Below are 23896 nucleotides of genomic sequence, written 5' to 3'. Positions count from 1 at the left end.
CAGGTTTACTCCATGCTGGAAAGAGAAGAAAGGAAACACAAGGTTTCGGCTGTGAGAGTGTGTATGTGTTTGTGTCTGCGTATGAAGCAGCGTTCCATTTTGGGTGTATCCTTCCTTGTTACCATTGCTTGTTTTGATAAAGTAATTACATGATAAGATAAGATCACTTTATTAGCCACATACAACTTCTTGCATTAGGAATTCATCTTTTCACACACCCCAGCTTACTTTCTATGAGACACACAGACAGGGAGAGAATCTTGAGGTCAGAGGTCAGAGGTCAGCCATTGTACAGCACCCCTGGAGCAGTTGGGGTTAAGGGCCTTGCTCAGGAGCCCAACAGAGTAGGATTCCTCTGCCAGCCATGGGATTTGAACGGGCAACCTTCCAGCCACAGGCGCAGATCCTGAGCCACAGAGCCACTCTCCACCCAGGATGATGAATGGCTTTTGACATACCAGTGTATACAGAAGTGGTATACTCAGTTTTAAGACACATACAGCATCAAAGAAAATTATGATTTTCGCATATTCTCTCTACAACTGTACAATACTGTAAAGCGAGTGCTAAGAACTAATTTGATTTAGAAATGCAAAGCAAAGATTTAAAATTTAATCTATTTAGCTCTGCTAAGGGTTACACCTGTGCACATCTTTAAAAAGGAATTACAGACTACTGGTTCTACTTTTTTCACAACTGCCTCAAATTTATTGGGGTGACAGAAACATCAACCATCTTTAAGAGAATGATACTGTAGATTTCTCCATTCCACTGTGTGTGAATTCTGCAAAATGCCAAACGTGTGCTGATTCTAGGCAATTTCTAGATAATGAATATCTAGAGGCATCTGTACATCATGCTTCTTTCCACCCCTCTGCGGCTCCGTCAGCCACATCTCTGGTATCACTCTGCTCCCTCTCATCTCACTGCCTCTCTCGCACAATTAAGGCACTGTCGCATTGCTGGACCCTGATGAACCGCATTAGCAAGAATGACGGGTAGTGAAACGGCAACAGAAAGATTGACTTTCTCCTGGTCTGCAAACTTGCAAAGGCCACCTGAGGGTCTGGAGAAGACAATTCTCCAATCCCCTGGTCCCCTCTAGCTCCAGCCCTCACCTTACCCTGTCCTCAATCTCTTTGAGGAGCAGACTTCACGCACTCTTGCGGATTTACTGATTGAAAAAATCATTTGACCAGGAAAACCCCCTTTTTGGAAGCGTCAAATTCAATGACTGTCCCACAAAGAGATGGAAAGCTAGACCACACAGAAGGCAGCAGCTGGTGGAAGGCTGATGGACTGAGTCTTTAAAAAAAAAAATGTGAGGCCTGAAGTGGGATGCAATAGTTTACGAGATAGAAAGTTTCACAGCTCAACAACCTGCTTCAATATTTTTAGATAAAAGCACCCAGTTTTATATGTTCCCTTTCTGAATCTAATTTCCTGTGTCCACTGAAGAGACTACTCAAAGAAGAACACAAGATCCACAGAATGCAAGGAAAGTGCATTGCAATATAGCATAAATAAAATTACTGAGAGTAAGACGATGACATCATATTGAGAAGATGAAAACATTACTTTTCTCCTGATACATCTGCAGGAAGAAGGCTAACTTTACCATGAAAGTGATATACAGTACAGCACAATTTCACTTAGTATCGGCACTTACTGGGTAAAGAATCAGGAACATGTCGGGATTTTATGAAAAGCTTGAATAGGACATGGTGTGTATTCCATAGGGATCTGACAAATTTGCAGTTCAATCCCATCCCATCCTTAGAGCAGGATGGCCTTCAGTTGAGGCCATGATGAGGGTAATGGTCTGTGGGATTGAACTGCACGTTCCACTGGTTCCACCAATTTACAATACAATCGAGTTGTGCAGATTGTTTTGGTCAGGGAAGGTGATGGAAGTCTGTCTCCATGGTCCTCATAGCAAAACCCATTTCTTAAAATGAGATACCACTTAATTTGGTTGAGGGTTCCTAATATTGGGGCTAGTAAACATAAAATTAAGAGAATCTTTGTCAATACAGGTTTTCTTAATAAAGACTTTCTGCATGCCCGGGGCAGACTCAAGACATTTTGAACAATGGGAACTCTTGTATCCATCAGCATCTCCCTCATCTGGTGTCTGTGAACCACGTTCTGCAGAAAGCATCCCATTAATCTCTCCCATGACATTCCCCCGTAAAGTCAAATGCACTTTTTATATCCCGCTCCACATAGTCATTTCTCACACGGTGCTGCTGGGGAAAAATACCAGACAGAAAACCCACTGCTTACTGCACCAGGGTAAAAAAAGTGTAGAGTCAGCACTTTCACAAAAGCAAAAGAATAAAATACTGAGGGTGTGATAGAAATGTATAATTCAACATGATTATGGTGAGCAGGTATGATGAAGGAGGACTGTAACCCGTTATTACCTGATTTAAACATAGGTTATAAAAGCATGTACTAAAAATGTTCCCAAGCAATAAATTCAGTGATTAAGAAGTGTCAAAGTCAAGAGTGATTTTTTTACTTACATTTAACACATTGAATTGAAACAGACTGCAGAACAGAAAGGCATTCACTGATAATTGCTGTAAGTTTTAAGCCTCTGTTGTGTGCCTGTTGACAAAGGAACATATGGCATACGCGGTCTTTGTAAAATAATTGATTTTTATTTTTAAACCATGAAACTTCTCATACTTTTAAGCTTTTCCTGAAGGAAAGCCCCCTGTGTTATTTTTTGATTAGCGCATCTGAAGATTCTTTGAAGAAACTACCTCTCAAACCCAATCACTTCACTTTGTAGCTCACGAAGCATTATCTGAATACCTAAACGGGAAAAAGAAAACGATATTTTGAACATGAAATGATCTTGAATTCTAAAATCCATCCTTTAAAATGACTAAAGTTGTTGTCTTTTGAAACCCATTGTTTTCAAGGTCCTTTTTTTAATGACTGCATTAACTTCGAAGGGCTAGTAACCTTGTGTTCATCGATCCCATAAGTGTAGAATGCCGATATCTCCACAGTCTTTTATGTGCCAAGAATGAGAAAATCCTCCAGAGAAAGGAAAAAGGAGAAAAAAGGTTAAATTATAAACTGACATGACAGACCAATATGAACTGACGCTTTTTAGCAGTAAAAACATCAGCATCTTAGAAACAAGCTTTTCCAACAAAAGAACCAGCTCAGTGAATCTGTGTAATAACCAACATACCTCTCATAACGATGTACCCTTATTCACCCAGAACGCCTTGTTTGCTACGGTAAATTAATGTAAATTGTTTTATACAGTCAATTGTATCGCAATCTCTCAAGGTTCATGAATACAGTATGAATTTGCAATTTTGCAGTCAGATTTTAGGAAACATTAAGGGCTAATTAAGGCTGAATGGAAAAGTCCTAAAATATTTCAGACATCATAACTAATTCACTTCACCTGCCTTCTGTTGCCTATAAAAGTTTGCCTCTGACAGTTTAGTTTTACATTCAACAGACATGATTTAACAATGAAACCATGTTTCAAAACTTGAATAAAGAAATCTGCAGAACTCTATAGAGGTGAACAAGACCGTGATCTTAAATGTTGATTTTTGACAGTTTTGAGGTAAAAGGGGGGGGGGGGGGAAAGGCAGACAAACTGGCTTATTTTATAAAACACGAACTGTCCTATTTTATAAAGAAGTCTCTTTTTACCACACAGATAAACAAGCTTTCCTCTGGAGGGAAACAGTTTGCGATTTTGAAAACTGTCACACAGGGCCGACAGCCTGGCGTAGCCTGAGGTTGGCTGTGGCTCGCTGACACACAGTGAACTCCTGAGGGAAAAGAACTCCTCTGGTGACGAAGCTGTGTGTCGCTTGAGAAGGGAAAGGTCAAAGAAAGACAGTTTCAGTAGTCAATAATTGTCCGTTTGTTCCTGGTCTGTATGTAAAGTAATTCTGTGCTCCCCGAGACAGACGCAGCTCACTGTGTGTTTGCATGAGGAATGAGCCTCTGCTCCACAGAGGGGCTCTCTGACAGCAGTGTTAGGATCTTGGTGTCTAATGGCATCATTAAAGTAGCGGACACATATGAATATGACCTTTCTTGCTCTTGCTTTCTGTTTTTACCAGCCATATCACAGCACAGACTCCCACATTTCCTCCTGCTGCCCATCACATTGGGCTGTTAAGGGTGAATCTTTATGTGATGGACATTCACCAAGTTTTTTTTAAACATGAATGAAGTGCTGTACAAATCATCCCATAGGTTTTATTAATGTATCATCCTATTTCGATAAGATATAGTAAAAGCAAGAAATAAAACACTAGGAAAAAGCAGAGGAATTGTTCTTGGGTAAAAGTGCCCTAGGTAAAATATTCCATTCTTTTTAATGTTACTCAGTGGAAAATGAATTCTTGAAGAGCAGGGATATGCGTTGTTACATTTATCATTTTAAGTGAAAGTTGAAAATCACTGGAATATATCTTTAAATGACATGCTTTTGATTGCAGCCTTAATAGAAGGGGTGAAATCCAAATTACCAGACTGCTACCTCTTCTTCAGGACCTTTTCCTTTACAATTTAATAAAAAAAACTGGATGAGACAGTGTGCTGGGCACTCTATAACTGTGTCACCATTTCTCTGTAAGATAGAAAAGATATAAAACTTTTCCTACTCTTTCGCTTCAATCACGCACAGTTCTACTATATCCTGGATCTTGATGCCCATGTCCCTCTGTTGGATGCATTTAGAAATTAACAAAAACAAGATTAAGTGTCAGACTAGAAGGATTTAATTACTTTTGATAGGAACTCAGTCACACGCTGCCACCCCACAATCCCCAGGTACCCGGAGAAAGAGTTGCAAAACCTGAAACAGATTCCAGGAAGCAACTGCATCCTTTGGTGAGGGAGAGAAAGACTTGTTCCTATTCGGGACTTTACATTCAACCCTTAGGTTTGGCAGACATGGCCTGGGTGCCCCATGGTTCTGCATGTTGGCCGAAAGGTCAGCCTGTGATTCACTATCCGTCTTCTTTTCTGCTTCTGAGCACCCAGAATTCAGTACCATGGAGAGAGACTGTCAAAATCAAAGTTGGGGGTGAGGCGATGCAGGATGCAGGATGCAATGCATCTGCAGTATTTTACCTTCCATCATGCATGCATGCATTATGCATCATGCATGAATTGCATGTTCATTAATACACAAATCCTATTTTTAATCTTTCATTATCATTATGAGATAAGGCTCACATACTGTTGTTGTCACTAATTGTATAAATTAAATTAAAAATTAAATCAACAATTACATTTCATAAGCATGATAGAATATCTGCTCCACTGTTATTTGCAGTGGTACAGCTGATTTGTTTTTTTACTGTAGTTTTACTTAACCTAAAGACACAGATCATTTGTGTTTTTTGTCTTGGAAATTATATGGCCCTTTGTATTATCAAGTTTTAAAACTTAGTTATAGAGATACAGCATGCTAAAGACATGGGGAACAGAACTTTGAGTACTGGGTGTATTTTAAACACTTAACTATCTTGGATGCAGTTATAATGGCCCTTGATTTAACCGAGTATATCCATAGAGAATAGATTCTCACTTACAATGACAATCTGGTCAAAGGGCTCACACCATTGTCTCACACAACAACATAACAACTGCTAAGAAGCTCAAGTATCAAGCAGGAAAGATTCAATCATGCATTGCACTCTCAAGCACGATGTTGGACAGTTTTGGCTCATTTCATAGTCATGGGCAGAAGCAAACCGAAAGCAAGTTACGCCTACAGTCAGAAGTGGTTCTTGGGAGGTTCAGTTAGATAAAAGTACTACATTTTAAATTACTTAAAACTACAATAGATTCTAAAAACAGAAAGGTATTACTCGAATTAAAAATCTGTAAATTAACATGAACTAAAGAAACATTAATCCAGTTTGAAGAAAGGACCAATCAATGAAAGATAAATGTGGAGAGTGAGATAGGGATCGCTAGTGGTAAGTCCTATGGCAGAATGTTCTGAGACAATCAGGTTTCCCCAATAACACTAGAATTATAGCACATCTAAAGCAGTGTTGAGGACAAGCACTGGTTTTCACAAGCACAACCTACATCTTCACCTCTGTTACTGATCTTAGCTATATATTAGGCTTAAGGATCAGCTCCATGATTTAAGGTATATTTTTGGAGACACATTATGAAACTGCAGGACAAAACTCGGCCACTGGTGGTGTGAAGCAGTTCTAAATTTCATTGTCTCCTCTTTGTTATAAACACAGCAGACACCTACACACAACACCAACTACACAGTGTCAAAGTTACGCATAATACATCACAAGCCCTTGCCAAATCCCACTCAAGCATTTCTCAATTACCAGTCACGTCGGCATCAAACTATACTGTATACAATAAGGACTCACTCCCCTATTCACCACACTCTATTGGTTCACCAGAGAATCTCTACTTCCCTGTTAAGACTCTGTATTGGTTCACCAGAGAATCTCTACTTCCCTGTTAAGACTCTGTATTGGTTCACCAGAGAATCTCTACTTCCCTGTTAAGCTCTAGTGCTGCGCTACCTGTTATCTGATGTTCTGGTTTCCCAATCTACGCCTGTCAAGACTTGATTTAAGGATCTGCGATTTGGATAAGTACTGCTATTTCTTCCTGTAACCACAGCCCTCAGACCAGCCCCAATTCAGCATAAGGCTTCAGTTAAAGCTAGGTCACTTCCCCGTAACACACAGCCTACAAGTAGTCTTACAAGTAATCAAGCAATCTATAAGTGATCAGCAATAGTTTATACTGTTGGCCTATGGCCTACAATTTTGGACCCATCATCTTAGCATTGGACTGGCCAGGTATTATTGATGAGAAATTTGCTCTAACCATCTTTAAGGAAGATATAGCTTAGGAAAAGAAAAAGGCAAGCTGCTTGAACTCTCATCAGATGAAGGACAAATGAGTTCAACTGATGACTCTTTGCACTGCAATTTCTAAATACCCCTGCTATCTGTATTTGCATTTTCCCCATGGGACCTGCTCCTTCAGGGGAATTATTAATTACCCACTTAAATCCATCCATCACCATTTATGCCGATGCGTGTCACAACGTAGATAGTATGAACTCCCATGTCAGATTAGACATAACATATGTGCCTGTTTACTGTATAAATTGCTCACAAAGCACCAATATACTGCTCATGAAAAACAGTTTAGAAAATGTATGAGCAATTCAAATTGGATTACATTCTCACTGTCCCCATAGTATTTGCATTAGCTTTAATGCTCGACCTCCACTACAAGGTAATGCACTGTAGAGCTGTATTTACACAGAATGAAAAGAGTTGACAATGAAGCATCTTAACATATTCCTTCCAAATGAAATCAGTAGCACAGTACACCATTGCCACCTTCTACAATGTATTAGCAAATGTCTCATGAATGTTACATAGAATTGTATAAATGTTTTAATGAATAGCTGCCAAACTCACTTTCTGATTCTGAAGGAGCAAACAAACTGGCCTTGCAAAGATTACTACAGCCTGATGATTAAATACCATACAACTATCTGACATACTATACACAAGGACCCAGCATGTGTCCACAGATATTCTTAACGGACAGCATTTCTGCTCCTATAAGACATATAACACAGCAGCTAAAGTATATACAGTATACTGGGGTCTAGGCTTCTGATCTATTTGATCAATGTCACAAGGTGTAGAATGTACATCAAGGCATGTCATGTTAAAATGCAATAACTGTAAAAGTCACTAGTAAGAATACTGTGCTTGACTTTAATTGTCACAACACAAAATAAGATATTGCTTTGTTCTGGAATGAGACAGATATGTTCTCGGTATCAAAGAAATTCTTAAAAAGAGCACTGTGTTACACAAAATGGTTTTGAGAGAGGTCATTTACTTAAAAGCTGAATTAAGGCTTAAATTGGTGACCAGGATCAGGAAGCCAAAAAAATGCAGTATGATACAGTTTGAAACTAACATTTGCTTGGTGTGTTTAGTGAAACATGCAGACTTCAACACTTCCTGTGCTGTTCAATCGCTCTTCTAAAGTGCTTTCTGGGAGCCGCAATTATCACAGCCAGTCACAATTCCTGTGAATTCACAACTCCAATACATACCACTAAACAGTCAGCAGCACACAGAGCAGGGAAGGAAATAAAAGCCTCAGTGCTAATACTTCCATTCTCCAGGACGACTCAACAACCACTTTCTTCGCGTTAGAGGGGAAAACAGGCTAGACAGGCCTAATTAAACAGCAAATAAACAGACATATAAATAACTCTCCCTTTGCAGGGGCTCTAGGAAGAAGAAAACAAAAAAAAGAGAAATGAGTAAAAACTATCCCCTGTAAAGTCCCCTAAAGCAGTTTACCACGGTAATTCTGTAGCATCACCATTTCTTCCCAGTCTCTTTTTTTTTTATCTGATTTCCTCGACCAGAGTTTATGATGGCATCACAATCTCAATATTTCTAGTCAATGTTTCACCATACTGTAAAAAAGACACTGTCCTTTGGATGAGACATAAAACCATAGTCCCGACTCCCTGTGGTCATTAAAAATCCCAGGGCGTTTCACGGAAACGGGTGGGTGTATTAATCTGGTATCCTAATAATCCCACCTATGAACTGGGATCATCACACTGTTCTCCTCCACAATGTTGTGTGTTGTGGGCTACCGAGTGGGGTGGTGTCCCCATTATCTGTAAAGCGCTTTCAGCAGAGTGTCCAGAAAAGCACTGTACTATAAGTGTTGTCCTATACGTATAAGTCTAAGGAATAATTAGTTATAATTATTATGTGGATACAATTTTAAGAATTTCCTTTAGGATTCATACCACAGTTTCAGCATGATTACAATAAATTATTCTGCCCTTCCATATGGTCTAGACCAGGGAACCACAGAGATGCATCCATATGATATTCATTTTATGCCTGAATAGAAAACAAGTTCCGAGATCACCACAGCACACTGCATGCTTAATAATGATTCTTGCATGCTGCTGCATGTTTTTGTAAAATTGGACTCTAGTCTTTTATCTGATCCCGACACTGCAGAAATGAAACGTGTTTTTAAATAAGCTTTCGCACATAAGAAAATTGAAGTGGCCGCTGTTTTTCCACGCCATCGTGCTATTGCTTTTCTGTACCTCTCCTGTGCTTATTTCTGAAAGAGGCCACCTCACGGATCTAGAATCAGGTGTTGTGAGTAGTGTTGCAGCATGACTCAAGGACTTGGCTCAATATGGCGAATTAATTTCTATGCATCCCAAATACGAAACAACTGCTAAAGTCTGTTAAAACTGCAATAGCCTGGGCTAGGTTTTAGCAATGTATGTTAAGCACCACTTCTGTCACAGATGGTCCCTCAGTTGTGATCCCATCAGAGTGTACTATAACAGCAGGACACTAGGAAACTGCAGGATAAGAGGAGCCCTGATTGCCAGGTTCACTTCACACAATGTAATGGCAAAAACTTGAAAGACTTGAGACGACTGCTCTTCCCGCCAACACCTGACTAGGACTGAACTGACTATACAGCAAAATATTAAAGCTAATCCAATGGCAAGTGTGGGGCTGTGGATAGAGACATGCACTCATCACAAGCCTGGGAAACTGCAAATAACCTCCTGCTGTATTTTAAGTGGAAACGACATTTGTTTTTGACACAGGGCTCATTATGTATAAGTGGCTTGTTACAGTGAAGGTCCTTGTTTTGGGCTCCTGAAATACAGTCATGCCCTAATGTTTAGGAACCAGGTGTTTCGGTGTAGAATGTTCAATATGATTACACCGTGGAGCTTGGGCTTTAGGAAGTGTTTTTTAAAACTTAGATTATGCCTGCATTCGTCAGTAGTTCATTTTAATAAGATTAGTATATTTATTAGGAACTTAAACAACTTGAAGTTCAAACATTTAGCCTCACAGAGGTGCATATAAATTACCTATCAGGAGGTAATGTCAACATTAAGCTGCAATTCACAAAGCTGGCTGCCAATATTCATAATAGCCACAGCTGAGTCATTAAGAAAAGCTCTATTGAATTAAAACCAAGTAACTTCTCTGTACATAAAACTTGCTTATTTTATGTGCTTCACAAAGACACTAAAAATAAATAAGGACAGTATGATACTTTAAAAAAGGTATTCATCTTCAGGAAACAATACCAACAAAGCTTTGAGATGGACGGTGTTTCGATACGACAGATGGCATTGGTATTTTATGTGACATCGTACGGCTTGTCTGATGAGTAGGCTCGGAACCAGAAGAATGACAAGCCTGGGATCTGTCTGTACCAGTAACAGGTCAGGAGGACTGCAGTACTGGAGGAAGAGGAAAGGGTGTGGGGGGGATGAAATACTCACCGATTCTCAGAGAGAGTGGATTGCTAGCGATGTTTCTCACCCACATCGCTAAGAAGAGCAGAGGCGCCCAGGCTGTGAGCATCTTCTATAACTCCTCATGGGTCCTGCCCCGGGTGTCCCCCTGTCATAGCCACCTGCACAGACAGACCACAATGACATCAGAGACACCCATACAGTACATACTAAAAAGAATGACATCAGAGCAATGTGTTCACACACAAAAGACACACAATTACATTACAGGCAACTGTGTCTTATCACACAAGATAAAAAAAAATGAAGCAGTCAGTACTACTGTTTTTGGATCTATTAAGAGACAGAGGAGGTAAATCCCATTCAGGGAGCAGGCAGGCAAACAACAATAGTGATTAACTGCTTCTGTGTCATTACATGCAAAAGCAGTACAGTATACTTTATTGTTTATGGAGTAATTCCAACTTTTAGTCCTCAATTAAACTCTCTGAAGCCCTGAAGTGAAATAAGGTTGTTCTTTCACTATAGCTCCTCTGTTCACCCAGAAGTAGCTCAGATTTTAATTTTATCAAAATACTCTTACTAAAAGAATTCCACTAAAACTAAAACGCTCTCCTAAAGGTCTGTCCAGGAAATTCTGACACAGGTTTCATCACTAGAGCAGAGTGGTACAAATAAGCATACTTTAGTAATGGCTGTAGAACTGTGCTGTTGAGTACTTAGTGTTTTCTTTTGATATGTCTGTTCCAATTTACCCTGCTGTAGTTTAATAGTAGTCCTGGGAATTATAGCCAAAAACACTGACCAAAGCTTAAATGAATTCGAATAATTTATTGAAAATCCATAAATAGACCAACATTTTTATTTCCCACTCCAATAGTGTACTCTAAAAACTAAAGTAAACTCATCATTAGAAAACAAAAGCGGTTTATATGCTACTTGAATTTCTACTCAAGAACTCTGGATCTAAGCTCTGAATCATTCATTCTTTAGTATTTAATTAAGTTACATTTTCTATCTTTCAGCAAGAACTGCTCCAAGATTCAATCTCGCCAATTGCCACTGAGGTCATTACCAGACAACCTGCCACTGCTAATAAGAGGAAAAAGCTCTTATCACAGAAGGAAAATTAAAACGATAAAAACGCACACAAGCAGAACCTATTCACGTAATTTTAGTTAACACAGATTCATTCCAATCACTCTGCACAGACCCTTTTCAAGGTGTTCCACCCAGCAGAACAGCCAGCATGCTGTGCATGTTCAGACTGCCGGGCGGCAGAATCCCCTGCACTCAGTCAAGAGCATCACAAACCATCAAGGGAGCCAGCTGCACAGTGCAGAAACACAAAACTGCAAATGAAAAAAAAGCTACTGTACTTCTTTAAATGTTGTGTTAACGTAACAGAAGACAAGGATGAAAACTGGCTACCATCTGGATTCACTGCACTGACAATGGAGATTACAGCAATTACATTTAGTATATTTCAGATTTCACAAGCATAGGCTGCAAAACGGAACGTTTCTTCCTACAAAATTAGTTTTTTGTATTTTATTAAGTCAATTTTCATCCTCAACAAAAAGAATTTGAATTTTTTAACTGAGAAAATGGTTTTGTTTTCTATTTATTCTTCAGTGGTTCTGCTGAAAGCAGAGATGAATGATGCTGAAGAATAGTTTTAGTACAGACCAATAGATACGGATAGCCTCCATTATCTAAGCAGTCATGCTCACCATGCATGCCAGGTAATCCTTTCTCAGAAAACTAAAGAAATAACTACACAGAAATGGCTAACAAGTAAATTACCCAACTGAAACCCACCCTCGTACAACAGAGAAACCAGTCACCAATCATTAAAGGAATTTTAATCTGGAACATAAAAGGAAGATACAAAGAGCTGTAAACTCAATTTTGAATTTCTACATTTGACATCAGCATTACTGCTTTAATAGGACAGATCTAATTAAATCTCAGATGCTAAGCAAGCTGGGACCTAGTGAGTACTGGAAAATGACCTCTGATGAAAATCAGGCCGCTGCTCTACATTTTCCAAACCATTTACCTGCATTTAATGTTTCTTTTCCATACAAACTAAAAAAATAATAAGCAGAGCTGTTTACTCCTGGATTTTTAATGGAATATTTGTTTTCTATTTAAACAAGCAGTGAAACTTGTTGCTAGGCTCCAAGTGCTAAAGCCATTCATGCATTTTTTTCCTCCCAGAAGACAAAAAATGGAAATTGCATTTTACTGAACAATTGTATACATTAAATTACAAAGAAGGGTACAAAATTACAATAAAAGTGTCATAATAAATTTTAGCCCCTCTGCTGTTAGTACAATAATTCAATTGAGCCAAACCTAAGTTAACGAATAAGAGATCTGTGCAGGAATTTCTTCTTCAGGGACTGTAGGCTAACTGCGGTTTTCAGTCTCTTATGACTTGGTGGTAGCTGAACAAGTATATGCTCTTCCATTTGCTTATTTGTTGGCTAGGATTTTGAAAACTTCCCAGACTGGCAGAAGGCCTTAAATGTACAACCGTTTCTTCACGAGCCACAGAATCCAGTTTCAGAAAGTGATATGATTGATTAATCTGAAACGAACTAAATCTCCCCTTTAAAAGAGGATTAGCAAGTGTTTTTATATGAGCTTAAGAACACTAATTTTCTCAAGTGAACTTATTGCTGAGGTGGTAACAGAGCAGACAAACACAATTTACCTGACTTATGAGTTGGACACGTTAAACTATGCCAACCTTAGAAAAGAGAAAAGGCAGTTTTACCCCATGGTGACACCAAGATTACATTGTTCTACATATTGTTTGCTAGTTAGAGTTTGGACCTTGCTTACCAAATTACAATCAGGTGCTCTGATATCCTTGGAAACTTGCAAGAACCAACAACCAAGGGACTGGAGCTGCCTATCCCTTGACAAGGCTGGAGAAGGAGGAATAAAGTTCCTTGGGATTAAAATTTAGCTGAATGGCACAGGTAGAAATGCTAATACAGAGATCAGGCTTCCTTGTCCTTCCGGATGCACCCAAAGGCAGCCTGTATTATCCACCTTGATCCAGGAATCTGTACAGAGCCCGAGGACAGTAATTGACACTGTATAAATGTTTCTTTTTATCATTACTAGGGACTGCCAGAAAGAGATCAATGAACATTTAGGGCCATAAAACAGAGACATGAAGTACAAAGCAAATGACCTTGCTCAGCAGTGGGGCATTGGCAATTAATCTCGTATTGTATGTGTACAAAGCATTTCCAACATGGGAAAGGTATCCCTATTGAATGATGTTCAGAGTCCTTGGCAACTACTGGCCAAAGAAATCTGAAGCACCTATCTCAACGTGCCAAGTGACATCTCTGGACCTGAAACATATTTATAGCTCATAAACATAGTGCAGTTCATGTTTGCAGAAAGCAAAGCATTACTTAATTGTGAACATCTCACTGCATCTCATCTTATTTAGTTTTCAAAGGAAATAGTTAGACACACATAAAACAAGGTCTTTTAACTTTTGCACAGCAAGTTAATCCTTGCAATGTTTAAAAAATTAATGGATGGCAGACAGAATAGTTGTAAGTTGTTTGCTATGCTGTAATCAATGTGTCACCATTAGATTTAAAATACGCAGGTGTGTTGCAGTTGTAGTCCTGAAACAGGAGCTTAGAGACTCATGAAGATCTTCAGAGAGTCCAAAAGCAATTCAGAAAAACCCTTTAAAAGCTGTTCCTCCAGTATACAAAATGAGACAAAAAACAGCTGTTTTGCAAAGCCTCACTTTATCTGCAGATTACACAAATGCATTTGGCTGATGCTCTGAGAGTTTAGAGCTGTCATTGGTTTCAATGTGCAGCACATTGCTTTCCCTTTGTCTTTAGAGACAACATTGTTCTTTAAAGCTGAAAAAAGAAACACTGAAGCTCGCTGTGATTTTCACACTCCCCTACAACATAATCCATTTTACTACATCATTACTAATCACACAGGGTGCACTTTTCAAGTCGGGGTGATGGAGGGGCTGCTGCCAATGAATGCACTTCAATGAAAAGTGGTTCCCAGATTGAAGCAACCTCAGTGCCTGCACATTAATTAAATGCTCTCATTGATCTTCATGACTAAGTGACACCTACCAAATGTAATAGAAATCTAATCAATGTGCATGCTTTGCTAGATCATAAATGAATGGAAGTATAACAAAATAAAATAAAACCAAAAAAGAGAAATGGCAGGTTTACCACATAGTGACATCAAGATTACATTGTCCCACACACGTTTTGCTGGCTCCAGCAACCATGCTCGACTTACATTGCACAACAATATTACAGTTACAGTATACACATCTTATCAAAAGCAATTCCAATGCTTGTATTTCTTATTAAACACACTTAGACATAAAAACTCAAGCTAAGAAAAGTTATCCCACCATTCACTGTGTAGTCCTACAGTATTTCTTTGCTCACAAAATTATTAAATGCTTAATTCATCTTAAACAGTTTTGTCTCATTAGGGTCACAAAGAACATCTTGCAATATGTTGCAAAAACAATGATTTAGCGAAGAACTTCATGGACAGGACTCAGTGGCATAAAAAACCTCTTTGTAGTTAGAAGAAACTTAATTAATATCAGGTTTTCCCAAAGTCTCATTTCGCAATTGATGATAGCTAAAAAATCAGCACTATGAAGAGCTAAAAAGGTACATCAAAACATAAGATACCTTCCTCAATTTTTTCTCTTAGCTGAGAACACTGATTCCAAACTCAAGTTCTTTAAACGTATCTAAATTACTCAAATTATCGATACTCATTCTCACAGACACTGCAATTCTTTGTAATCAAATAATTGGATCACGCAGACAAAAGCGACATTTTAAGGAAAGGCCTTTCAAAGATTCTGAAATGGGATCAGAATGTACTTGCAAGTGCAGATAGCTGTTAAAGATCTAAGTGTTGTTTTTGACAAATAGGCACAAATAAGATTTATACCCCACATGGAGCTTGGAAGTGTGAGACAATTTACCCTTTTGGCTTCACACTAATTTTTCACAAGGGTATGTGATTTACGTTACATGCATTTCCTGCCACTGGAACATCAACTGCTATGTTGCAGTGGAAACGTAAATAATGTTGATGAGGCTGACCACATTCTCCACAGAACCGAGGAAGTGAAGTAGATGCCATGGGAACGAGCAGGCCGAAAGCAGTGGTAACGGCACTTCTGAGTTCCAAACGCAAAGCTTCACGACATACCAAGCACAAAACTGACATTTTTAAGTATCTCACTTTTTGAATAAACAAACGTCAGGGAAATGAAGGGTCATTCAACAGCAACATGTGATTCTGTTCCTGCTATCTTCTCACAACTACAGTACACTGTATTGAAACCCAAAAGATAAAGACATCCAGAAACAAAATACATACATTGTGCAATTTTATATATACTGTACATAAAAGAAAGAAATAGAAAGATGTTAAAGAACTGAACCACTACGCCACAGTGCTACTATTCAAACTGGAAGTAGCAGGCAGCTACAGTAGGTTATTTTATGGCCTTATCTATAATGGGACAAAAACCCCCTTGGGTATGAATTCCCTATGTCTTAGGTATAGCATGTGTTCCAGACATGCTCACTTGTCTGAATGAAACTTCAGTCTGTTCAGGTGCCTCTTGCAGAGTCATAGACAGAATACTGTACATACTCATGTCTTTCAAACTTCAATAAATACATTGTACACTTACACTGAAAGAGCAGATATACTCAGCAGGCTAGTTATTCAATAGTGTGGTTTTATTACACTATGAGAAACATTTCTAGATACCAGAAACCTTGATTGGGCCAGTGGGTATCTTTATGAAGGCAATACGTTTACAAATCTTGGCGCAATCAATCAACAACCAGTGACAAGAAAAGAGCTAATTGTTACAAACCCCTTTGGTATTTGGTCCTACAGTTGATTGTTTCCAAGGTTTCACTTTTTGTCAGTGTGCATTAGATTATTCTTGCGAAGTATTTCAGGGGCACTTTAACATGGGATTAAGTGGTTTGGGAATGGGTAGAGAACAATCCTTGTCTCCAATTCTCTCGTCTCCAGGTTGCTATTATTTGCTTGGGGGCTGTTTTGAGTTTCAGGAGGGGGAAGTTGGTCTCACAAAGTTTTTTAAGCTGTGCAGGACTGGATGATGAAATAAGTTAAAAAACGATGCACGTGGTAAATAAATATTCTGGCACATGATTTGCTCTGTGTCATTCCTGCTAAAGCTGTGAAGACGATCTTCACACAGGTCTGTTGGCACCAGCCAACACAGCTTCTTCCAGCTTGGATCATACAGTATGTTCAAAATGGGAAACGGTGAAGCAGAATACAATACATAGAAAACAGAGTCCCCCGTGGAAGGGAGTTCCCAGAGTCAATTCAGATTGAAGCACATGGGACATTTGTTGAAAATGAGACCTCTTTGGCTTTTAATTTAAATTTACACTCCACAACCTTCAGAAACATACTGAAGAATTTGTTGATGGTTTTACATCCAACTACCGTATTTTATTTTTTAAGCAAAAATATTTTCAATTAAGTACAGTACCTGCAACCTAGAGGCATTTGGGGATTTTAAACAAATACTACCAAACCTCGTTTCTGTCCTTCATAATTATTAGCTGCTTTTAATTTCTTTTGAGTATACTGTATATGAGAGAAATGCTTTAAAGACTCAGACCATATTTGTTGTTCCAACTGATTTTGAAACAGGTTTGTCATGATTTTAGTCTTCTGTTAAATTCAGGCACCAGGTCATTTCAGGACACACGGCCTCTGCTAAAGACTAGTCATGCTAAGTAAAACTGGACGTTAATATCAGTTATGACTAGATATTAATAAACGATATGGTGAGGTGACACATTTTTGGTTCAACGAGCAATTTTAATGGGCCTGAGGACATTTTTAAAGAACTGTTTGATGGGTAGTAAATTGTGTTTGACAGTTTGATATTTCCGTAGTGCAGTCTGTTCTGTTGACAGCCATTAGAAACAAAAATAGAAATAATGAAAAACTGATTCTGAAGATAGCTTTTTATGTAATTCTGTAACTGTGGCTTTGATTTACGCCTCTGCAAAATTGTTCTGAGCTTACTAAATTTGGGGCTGTCTCAGAGACAGAAAGCATGCATTCATTGTGAATTATCTGGAAAATGGTTTAGTTGTAAAAAAAAAAAGACACCCTGAATTGGTCCTGATAAACTATGTCTTCAGAGCTACTGTTACCCCACTTTTCGTTTTGGATGTAAATATAAAAGCAGATTTTTCAGTCACACATATGACTGCTGAACTGTTAGAAACATTTGGACTTGATGATTATCATTTTGAAACCATAATAGAGCACATGGCATGAACATTTCTCTGAAATCACTGTTTCAGCCTGTATTTCCTAAGGCTATCGACAACCATGTGCCCTTCCTCTCCCCCCGATTCCCACACAGCTACACTGTCTGAATCTGAAACAGTTTTGAAAGTGCTGCATCCCTAGACTATTTCTTGTCATTTCTTGTAACAGCTGTACGTCACCCATCCCACACACACGGGATCAAATAAGGATTCAATACATATGAAGAGAGTGAAAAATGTTCTTATATTACTGTCATGCTTAAATGGCATTATCCCATTTCTCCCAAAGATTTCCACAGCATTGACTCAAGAGCATTCCTGTTTAGCCAAAAACTTGTATTGTTCACTATTCTCTGTTGATTGTTCTGATTGTTCTCTTTCTTTTTCTTTTTCTTTTTCTTTTTCCCGTTTACAACCACTTTTGTGCAATATATGCCAGGGACCTGTGCAATACATTTATATTTATATTTATATCTATGGTTACATCTATATTTATATTCATACGTGTGATACGATTTTCTGTGTACTGTTCTGTTCTAGTTTCCTCTTGTGTGTCCGGACTGTGAGTAACTCTTGTATTGTATTGTATGTATTGTACTATTAGTATATAATTCGTTACACTGTGGCTGTGTTGTGTGTGTTAAGCTGCTGTTGCACTGCAATTTCCCTCACGGGATCAATAAAGTATCTATCTATCTATCTATCTATCTATCTATTTAAATTCAGATACGTTTTTTCTTGGATGTGTTTTGAGATGAAGGGAATACTTCCGAGCCACATCACAGTTTCAGTGACTTGGCACTGGACAGTTTGTGTTTGATTTTACTGGGGAACTTTGCAAAGCTTTTGTTAATTGCAGGTTTCCAATAAATCTGTAATTATATCACTGTTTTGAATGCTGAAATAGACTTATTCTGTCATCTTTAACAAAGACATCTCATTTTAGAAAAAATAGTTTTTCCAAGATTTTAAGAATTAAAGAACAAAAACCCTTATCAAACAAAAACTAATAAAATATTTATAAACTATTATATAGAAAATAATATATAAAAGGATTTGTGAACACATCCCACCCTTTCTTAAAAAAAACACATTCTGCCAGATGAGACCTGGCTCCCTCATTGTTCCTGAATGACTGCAGGAAAACAGCGGATTGATTGGCTGGTTAATATACATTGCCATAGCCAGCAGGCTTCCTCCTGCCATGCATCAGTCTGTCACTCTTATTTTGTTCTTTATCTCGTGACATTTTTCTTAATGCGCCGTGCCCTTGAAATTCAGGTGGCACCTGAAAGCCTCACATCTGTCCTGATTTCTAAGGACGAACACCCACCCCACATCATATTCCCCAAATCTGCATTCCCCCCACTGTGTGCGAGTAAAAATCATAAAAACTCTAAACGAATTGAGAAGACACAAGATAACGCCCCCCTCCCGTCGTCTTCACCTCTTCACTATTAGCTGATGTCAGAAGTGCCGCAGGGCCCTGACAGGACTGGTGTGATGAAACAAATGGGAAATCAATGGCTGGCTCTTTGGAGACCAGCATGACTATTAACCAGCGAGATGCATGGATCGTCAGGACCCGCCACTTTCGCCACTTGTTGCCACTTTCCCATAAACTCACATCCTTTCTAGGATCCCCCAACCGTCATGACGGAGAACACAGGACAAACTGGGCGACCTGGCACGCCAACTAACACATGCAGAATACGCAACTAGGACCAGAGAATGCAAGTGAAAATTAAGAACGATCACGGACGGGTAAGAGAGAACAGGAAGCAGTTCTTTACAAAAGGGTGGTGAGGTCTGGAACATACTGCCATGTTGCTGAGGCTATTACTCAAGAATCCTGGGTCGATGAAATCTTTGGCTGTGGCCAAAATCTGTTCCAAGTCTTGCACTTCGGAAACACATGTAACATCCGTGGGATACAGTTATATCAATATTCAACAGGAAGCACATGAATGAATTAATGTGGTGGGTGTCCACTAAAGACACAAACAAATAAATGGTCCGTATGGGTCAATTAAACTCCACAAACTCTAAATTATGGACCAAACAATTGACAGCATGTTTATACTGTATGTGACAGGTATTCCTTCATTGAACCCAGTGAAAACTAGAATCGAGTTTATAATTTGAAATTTGGCATGAAAATCAAATGGTCGTGAAAATCAAATTCTGATGTTACCTGGGCCAGTGTTAAACTAGACAATTGCTGTTTTTTATGATACATGCTTGCAACCAAGAAATCTGCTGTACAGGCTCTTACACTCGACACTGTAGTCTTAAAACAAGTGATTTAATTAACTTTTTTTTTGGGGGGGGGGGGGGGGGGATTTCCTACATTTTGCTCACAAATTAATACTCAGAAAGCTCATGGAGGAAATGCAAACAAAATAAAATGAATAGCTTCAATTTTCACCTTCAAATGTAATTTTCTCCTTCAAATGTCTGTTTTATTAATAAAATGTTAAATGTCATTATGGATAAACTATGAAGTAGTTTATTTACACTAGAACATGCAATACTGTATGGAGATCCACCTATTCAGATTGAGCAGAGGATAATGCAGTACTTTACAGCTTTTTAAAAAAACTTAATATGGCATTATAACTTTTTACAAAGTACTGTATATAAACTTAATATAGTCAGAATAAGCATGTCAAAACTTTTCCAAAATAACCGCAATACAGATGCAGCCATTCAAAACGAGTGGGGTACGCTGTGGTACAACACGGTGGGCATGTCGCAATATACTGCAATATACCATATGCAAATTATATTATGTAAATAGTATCCGGAACCACTTTGTAAAACCGACAGGTGGGGCTAATAAAGCTTAACCTCACCTGTACAGCATTTGAGCTGTCACCAGAAAACACCCGGTTTCAAATCCCTATCATTACTGAAGGACAATCATTATTCAATTGAGAATTTAAATTGTATACTCTTTAGACTTTTAAATTTAAACTGTGTATTACAGCATGTAAATCATATACATTAAAAAGTTGGTATATATTTTATGAAAGCAAGATTGTTCAGTTGGACAAAAGTACACAACCTACCACCTTTAAATATTTTAATTATGCAGAAATATTTTATAATAACCACATGTAAGACTTTGATGTTAAAATATTTAGGGAGAAATGGAAGACTGGTGTGTCATTTTTCTTTAAACTACAAATACCAGCAATATACAGTTTACATAATGTTTATGTTCCTACATTACTATCATTTATGACCTTCAGATGTGTTATGCTCCTCTTCTTTTTATGTTCAGCTACTAAAAATTCTCTTTAGTTGTAAAATTCCATATAAATATTCAATACTAAGCGGATTAAAATGTATACAGTAAAGAGATTAAATGATTAAATCTTTTCACTACCGACCAATGCACCACGAGTGCCCCTATCGGTCATTTTGGCCAACCAATCACCTACATCAGTACTGCGTGGTGGTTCGTATGAGCTGCGTTCGGTACAGGCTTGTACTGCGAACTTTGAATGGCTGCACCTATAAGTGACTGAGATAAAGACTTTGATGCATAAAATGTTTACGAAGAAAGTGGAATAGGCATGTACAGTATGTATATTTATATTTCTAAATAAATATCCTTTATGACGATATGACCTTCAGAGATGTTATGCTCCTGTTATTTTTATGCTCATCTACCAAAATATCCCTTTAGTTGAAAAATTCCATATTAATATTCTATATTAAGGGGATTTATACGCACAGTAGAAAGATTAAATAAAGCAATTGTTTCACTAACAACTAATGCACCATAAGTGCCACCTGTCGATAATCTTTGGCCAGAGAATCACGTGCCGGGGCAACCTGCAGCCCCAATCCCACAAATTTCTTAAATTCAGAAAAATGTGTTGTGGGTGTGTACCAGTTTGTATGGCTGCCTTACAGCTCTTGTGTCCTGGGGTTGGTTCTGGACTGAAATCCTCCTGTGTGAAGTTTACAAGCAGTCCCCATGTTTTAGTGGGATCTCTCAAGTGTGTCAGTTTCCTCAGGCAAGGAACACCTGGAGAAAAAATGTTCTTATAACCAAAACCCTTAGCATTCCTTTTGTAATTATGGATAGATGGACACATCACATGGCTTTCCTAGTTTAAAGTTTGCGCAATAATTTATACGGCAAAGAATGCAGACGTCTGCTGCTCTTTACAACCTGATGATTTGCAAAGCACTACAGCACAATGCCAAACCAGGAATATCTCCCTGTTTAAAATGCAAGGGCCTTGAGCCGCCATGTTACAGCAGTATTTTATTACTGGGTGTTAATTAGAGTCTATCAAATCCTGCTCTTCTTTCGTTCCGCTAATTGCCCTGGGCTCAGCACGGTTGTGAGCAGCCGTCACACTCAGATATGCCGCCAGTTTGCTCAGACAGCTTGACAGGTTCAAAAGAACAAAACTCAACCTCCGCAGCATTTCAAGGGCTTTAGAACGAGGAGTGACGGATACCTGGAATTCAGAACACTGGGGCCTGAAAATTGCAGCCTTTTGTGCTCAGGGACTTGAGTCACTTTCTTTGCTGACTTGGGCAAGAGAGGTTTTTTTTTTGTGAACGCTAATGATGGGGAAAAAAAGAAATGGAGCGTTATTGATGCAAGGGCAACTGACAAGTATAAAACTTTTGATAAACAGAGGTGTGGAAAAAAAGACCCAGTGAGATTCCCAAAGCTCCCATCGATTTCCAAGGTTCACTGCAGGTCAGCTAGCCTCCTCTGCATCTTAGATTTTACTATATTGATTTTTTTAAATAAATGTCTTTAATGTATTTCACATCAGGGCAGTTAATACATTCTAATAAACTCATACGGAAATTCATGTATACATACTATATATTTCTATCATTTAAAATTATTTGAGTTTACAACTATATAATTGAGAATAACATTTACAAGCCTGTTTAGTGGGAATATAGTTAGTTTAGGTTTAAAATAAAACATACAGTAACTGTTTTCAACAGTATCTTTAAGCTAAATTGACAGAAAAATTGTCATGTCTGTAGAACATACAGCATCAAATATATTTGCTTTTTAATGTTCGCAGTCAACCATAATTCTCAGGACAGATTTAACTTTGAATTCCAAGATTCTAAACTGGTGAATTATTCTTACTATATTATCAGTTGGTTACAAATGGACCTTTGGACACGCTTCCACATATGTTGTGCCAAAAAATATTGTTCTTAAGCATAAAGGTGTAATTGAAGGAATGTGATTTTTGTTATACAATAATATGGTGGCCAGTGTCTTAAGTCTATTTGAAAACTGAGCAAACCTCTACAGAATCCAAAGGGTGTCAAATCCCATTCATCTCGTTTCCTGGCATTACTTGGAATTTGAAATTAATTAAATTATAACTGACATTTTTAGGAAACATTTTGTACTTAAAAAAGTTCTAAATGCTGCTAAAGTTCAAACATAAATTACATATAATTAGCGGTTTTCTGATATTCATTAAAAATGACTGAAACATACGGATAATTAGATGTGCAACTGAAAAGAGACACCAGGTCAATTTTATAATGAGCTGCAAAATATCCTCGTTATCACCACAATTAATATATGCGTATCTACAATTGTTCCTTTATTAGTCCGAGTGCACTGCTTTCCTATGCTCACTTTTCCAAAGGATTCAGTGACACGCACGCTCATAGGGTTTTTTTTAATTGCTGGAACAAAGGTCTTCAGGTATATTCTAAATTACAGGCATGCAGGCACAGATAAAGCACTGCTTTATATAAAATTCAGATGCAATATTAAAAAAAATTAAAGGCAAAAGTCAAAGAACATCTCAAAGAACAAAGTATTGGAAACCACTAGAAAATATTCTTTCAAAATGCCCATGACCCATCTGTTTCCATCAAAATCCCTCCCTTCTTCAACTGCAATTCAATACCTAGCCCAGCCACAAATGTACATCCTTGCCTTTAAATAAAATCAGTATTGGCACACCAATATGCAGAAATTGATTTTTTATATATATATACTGTACAAAAAGTCTCTTTAAAAAGTCAAGTATCAAGATATGGTGACATACAATTAAATGTGGCCTTCAACAGTATTTAACTTGGCCCAATTCTGCTGCCCTTTCTCAGCTACGCTAATGCTTTATGAGTTGGTTATGACAGGACC

The 23896-nt window shown here is 38.2% G+C and overlaps 1 protein-coding gene across 4 annotated transcripts in view; it reads right to left on the bottom strand.

The window, feature by feature from the left end:
• Positions 1-23896, bottom strand: part of grik4 (glutamate receptor, ionotropic, kainate 4) — a 307117-nt gene that overhangs the window by 140778 nt on the left and 142443 nt on the right. For all 4 annotated transcript variants that reach the window (XM_088619597.1, XM_088619595.1, XM_088619594.1 and 1 more), the window contains one exon: positions 10376-10509. In XM_088619597.1, the coding sequence (XP_088475723.1) occupies positions 10376-10457 (82 nt within the window). In that variant the 5' untranslated portion in view covers positions 10458-10509. The remainder of the gene's footprint in view (positions 1-10375; positions 10510-23896) is intronic.

Source organism: Lepisosteus platostomus, chromosome 25, assembly GCF_059453375.1.
Source record: "Lepisosteus platostomus isolate fLepPlt1 chromosome 25, fLepPlt1.hap1, whole genome shotgun sequence".
Lineage (NCBI taxonomy): Eukaryota > Metazoa > Chordata > Actinopteri > Semionotiformes > Lepisosteidae > Lepisosteus > Lepisosteus platostomus.
The sequence above is the reverse complement of the archived record's forward strand: the minus strand, read 5'-3'. Positions and strand labels throughout refer to the sequence as shown.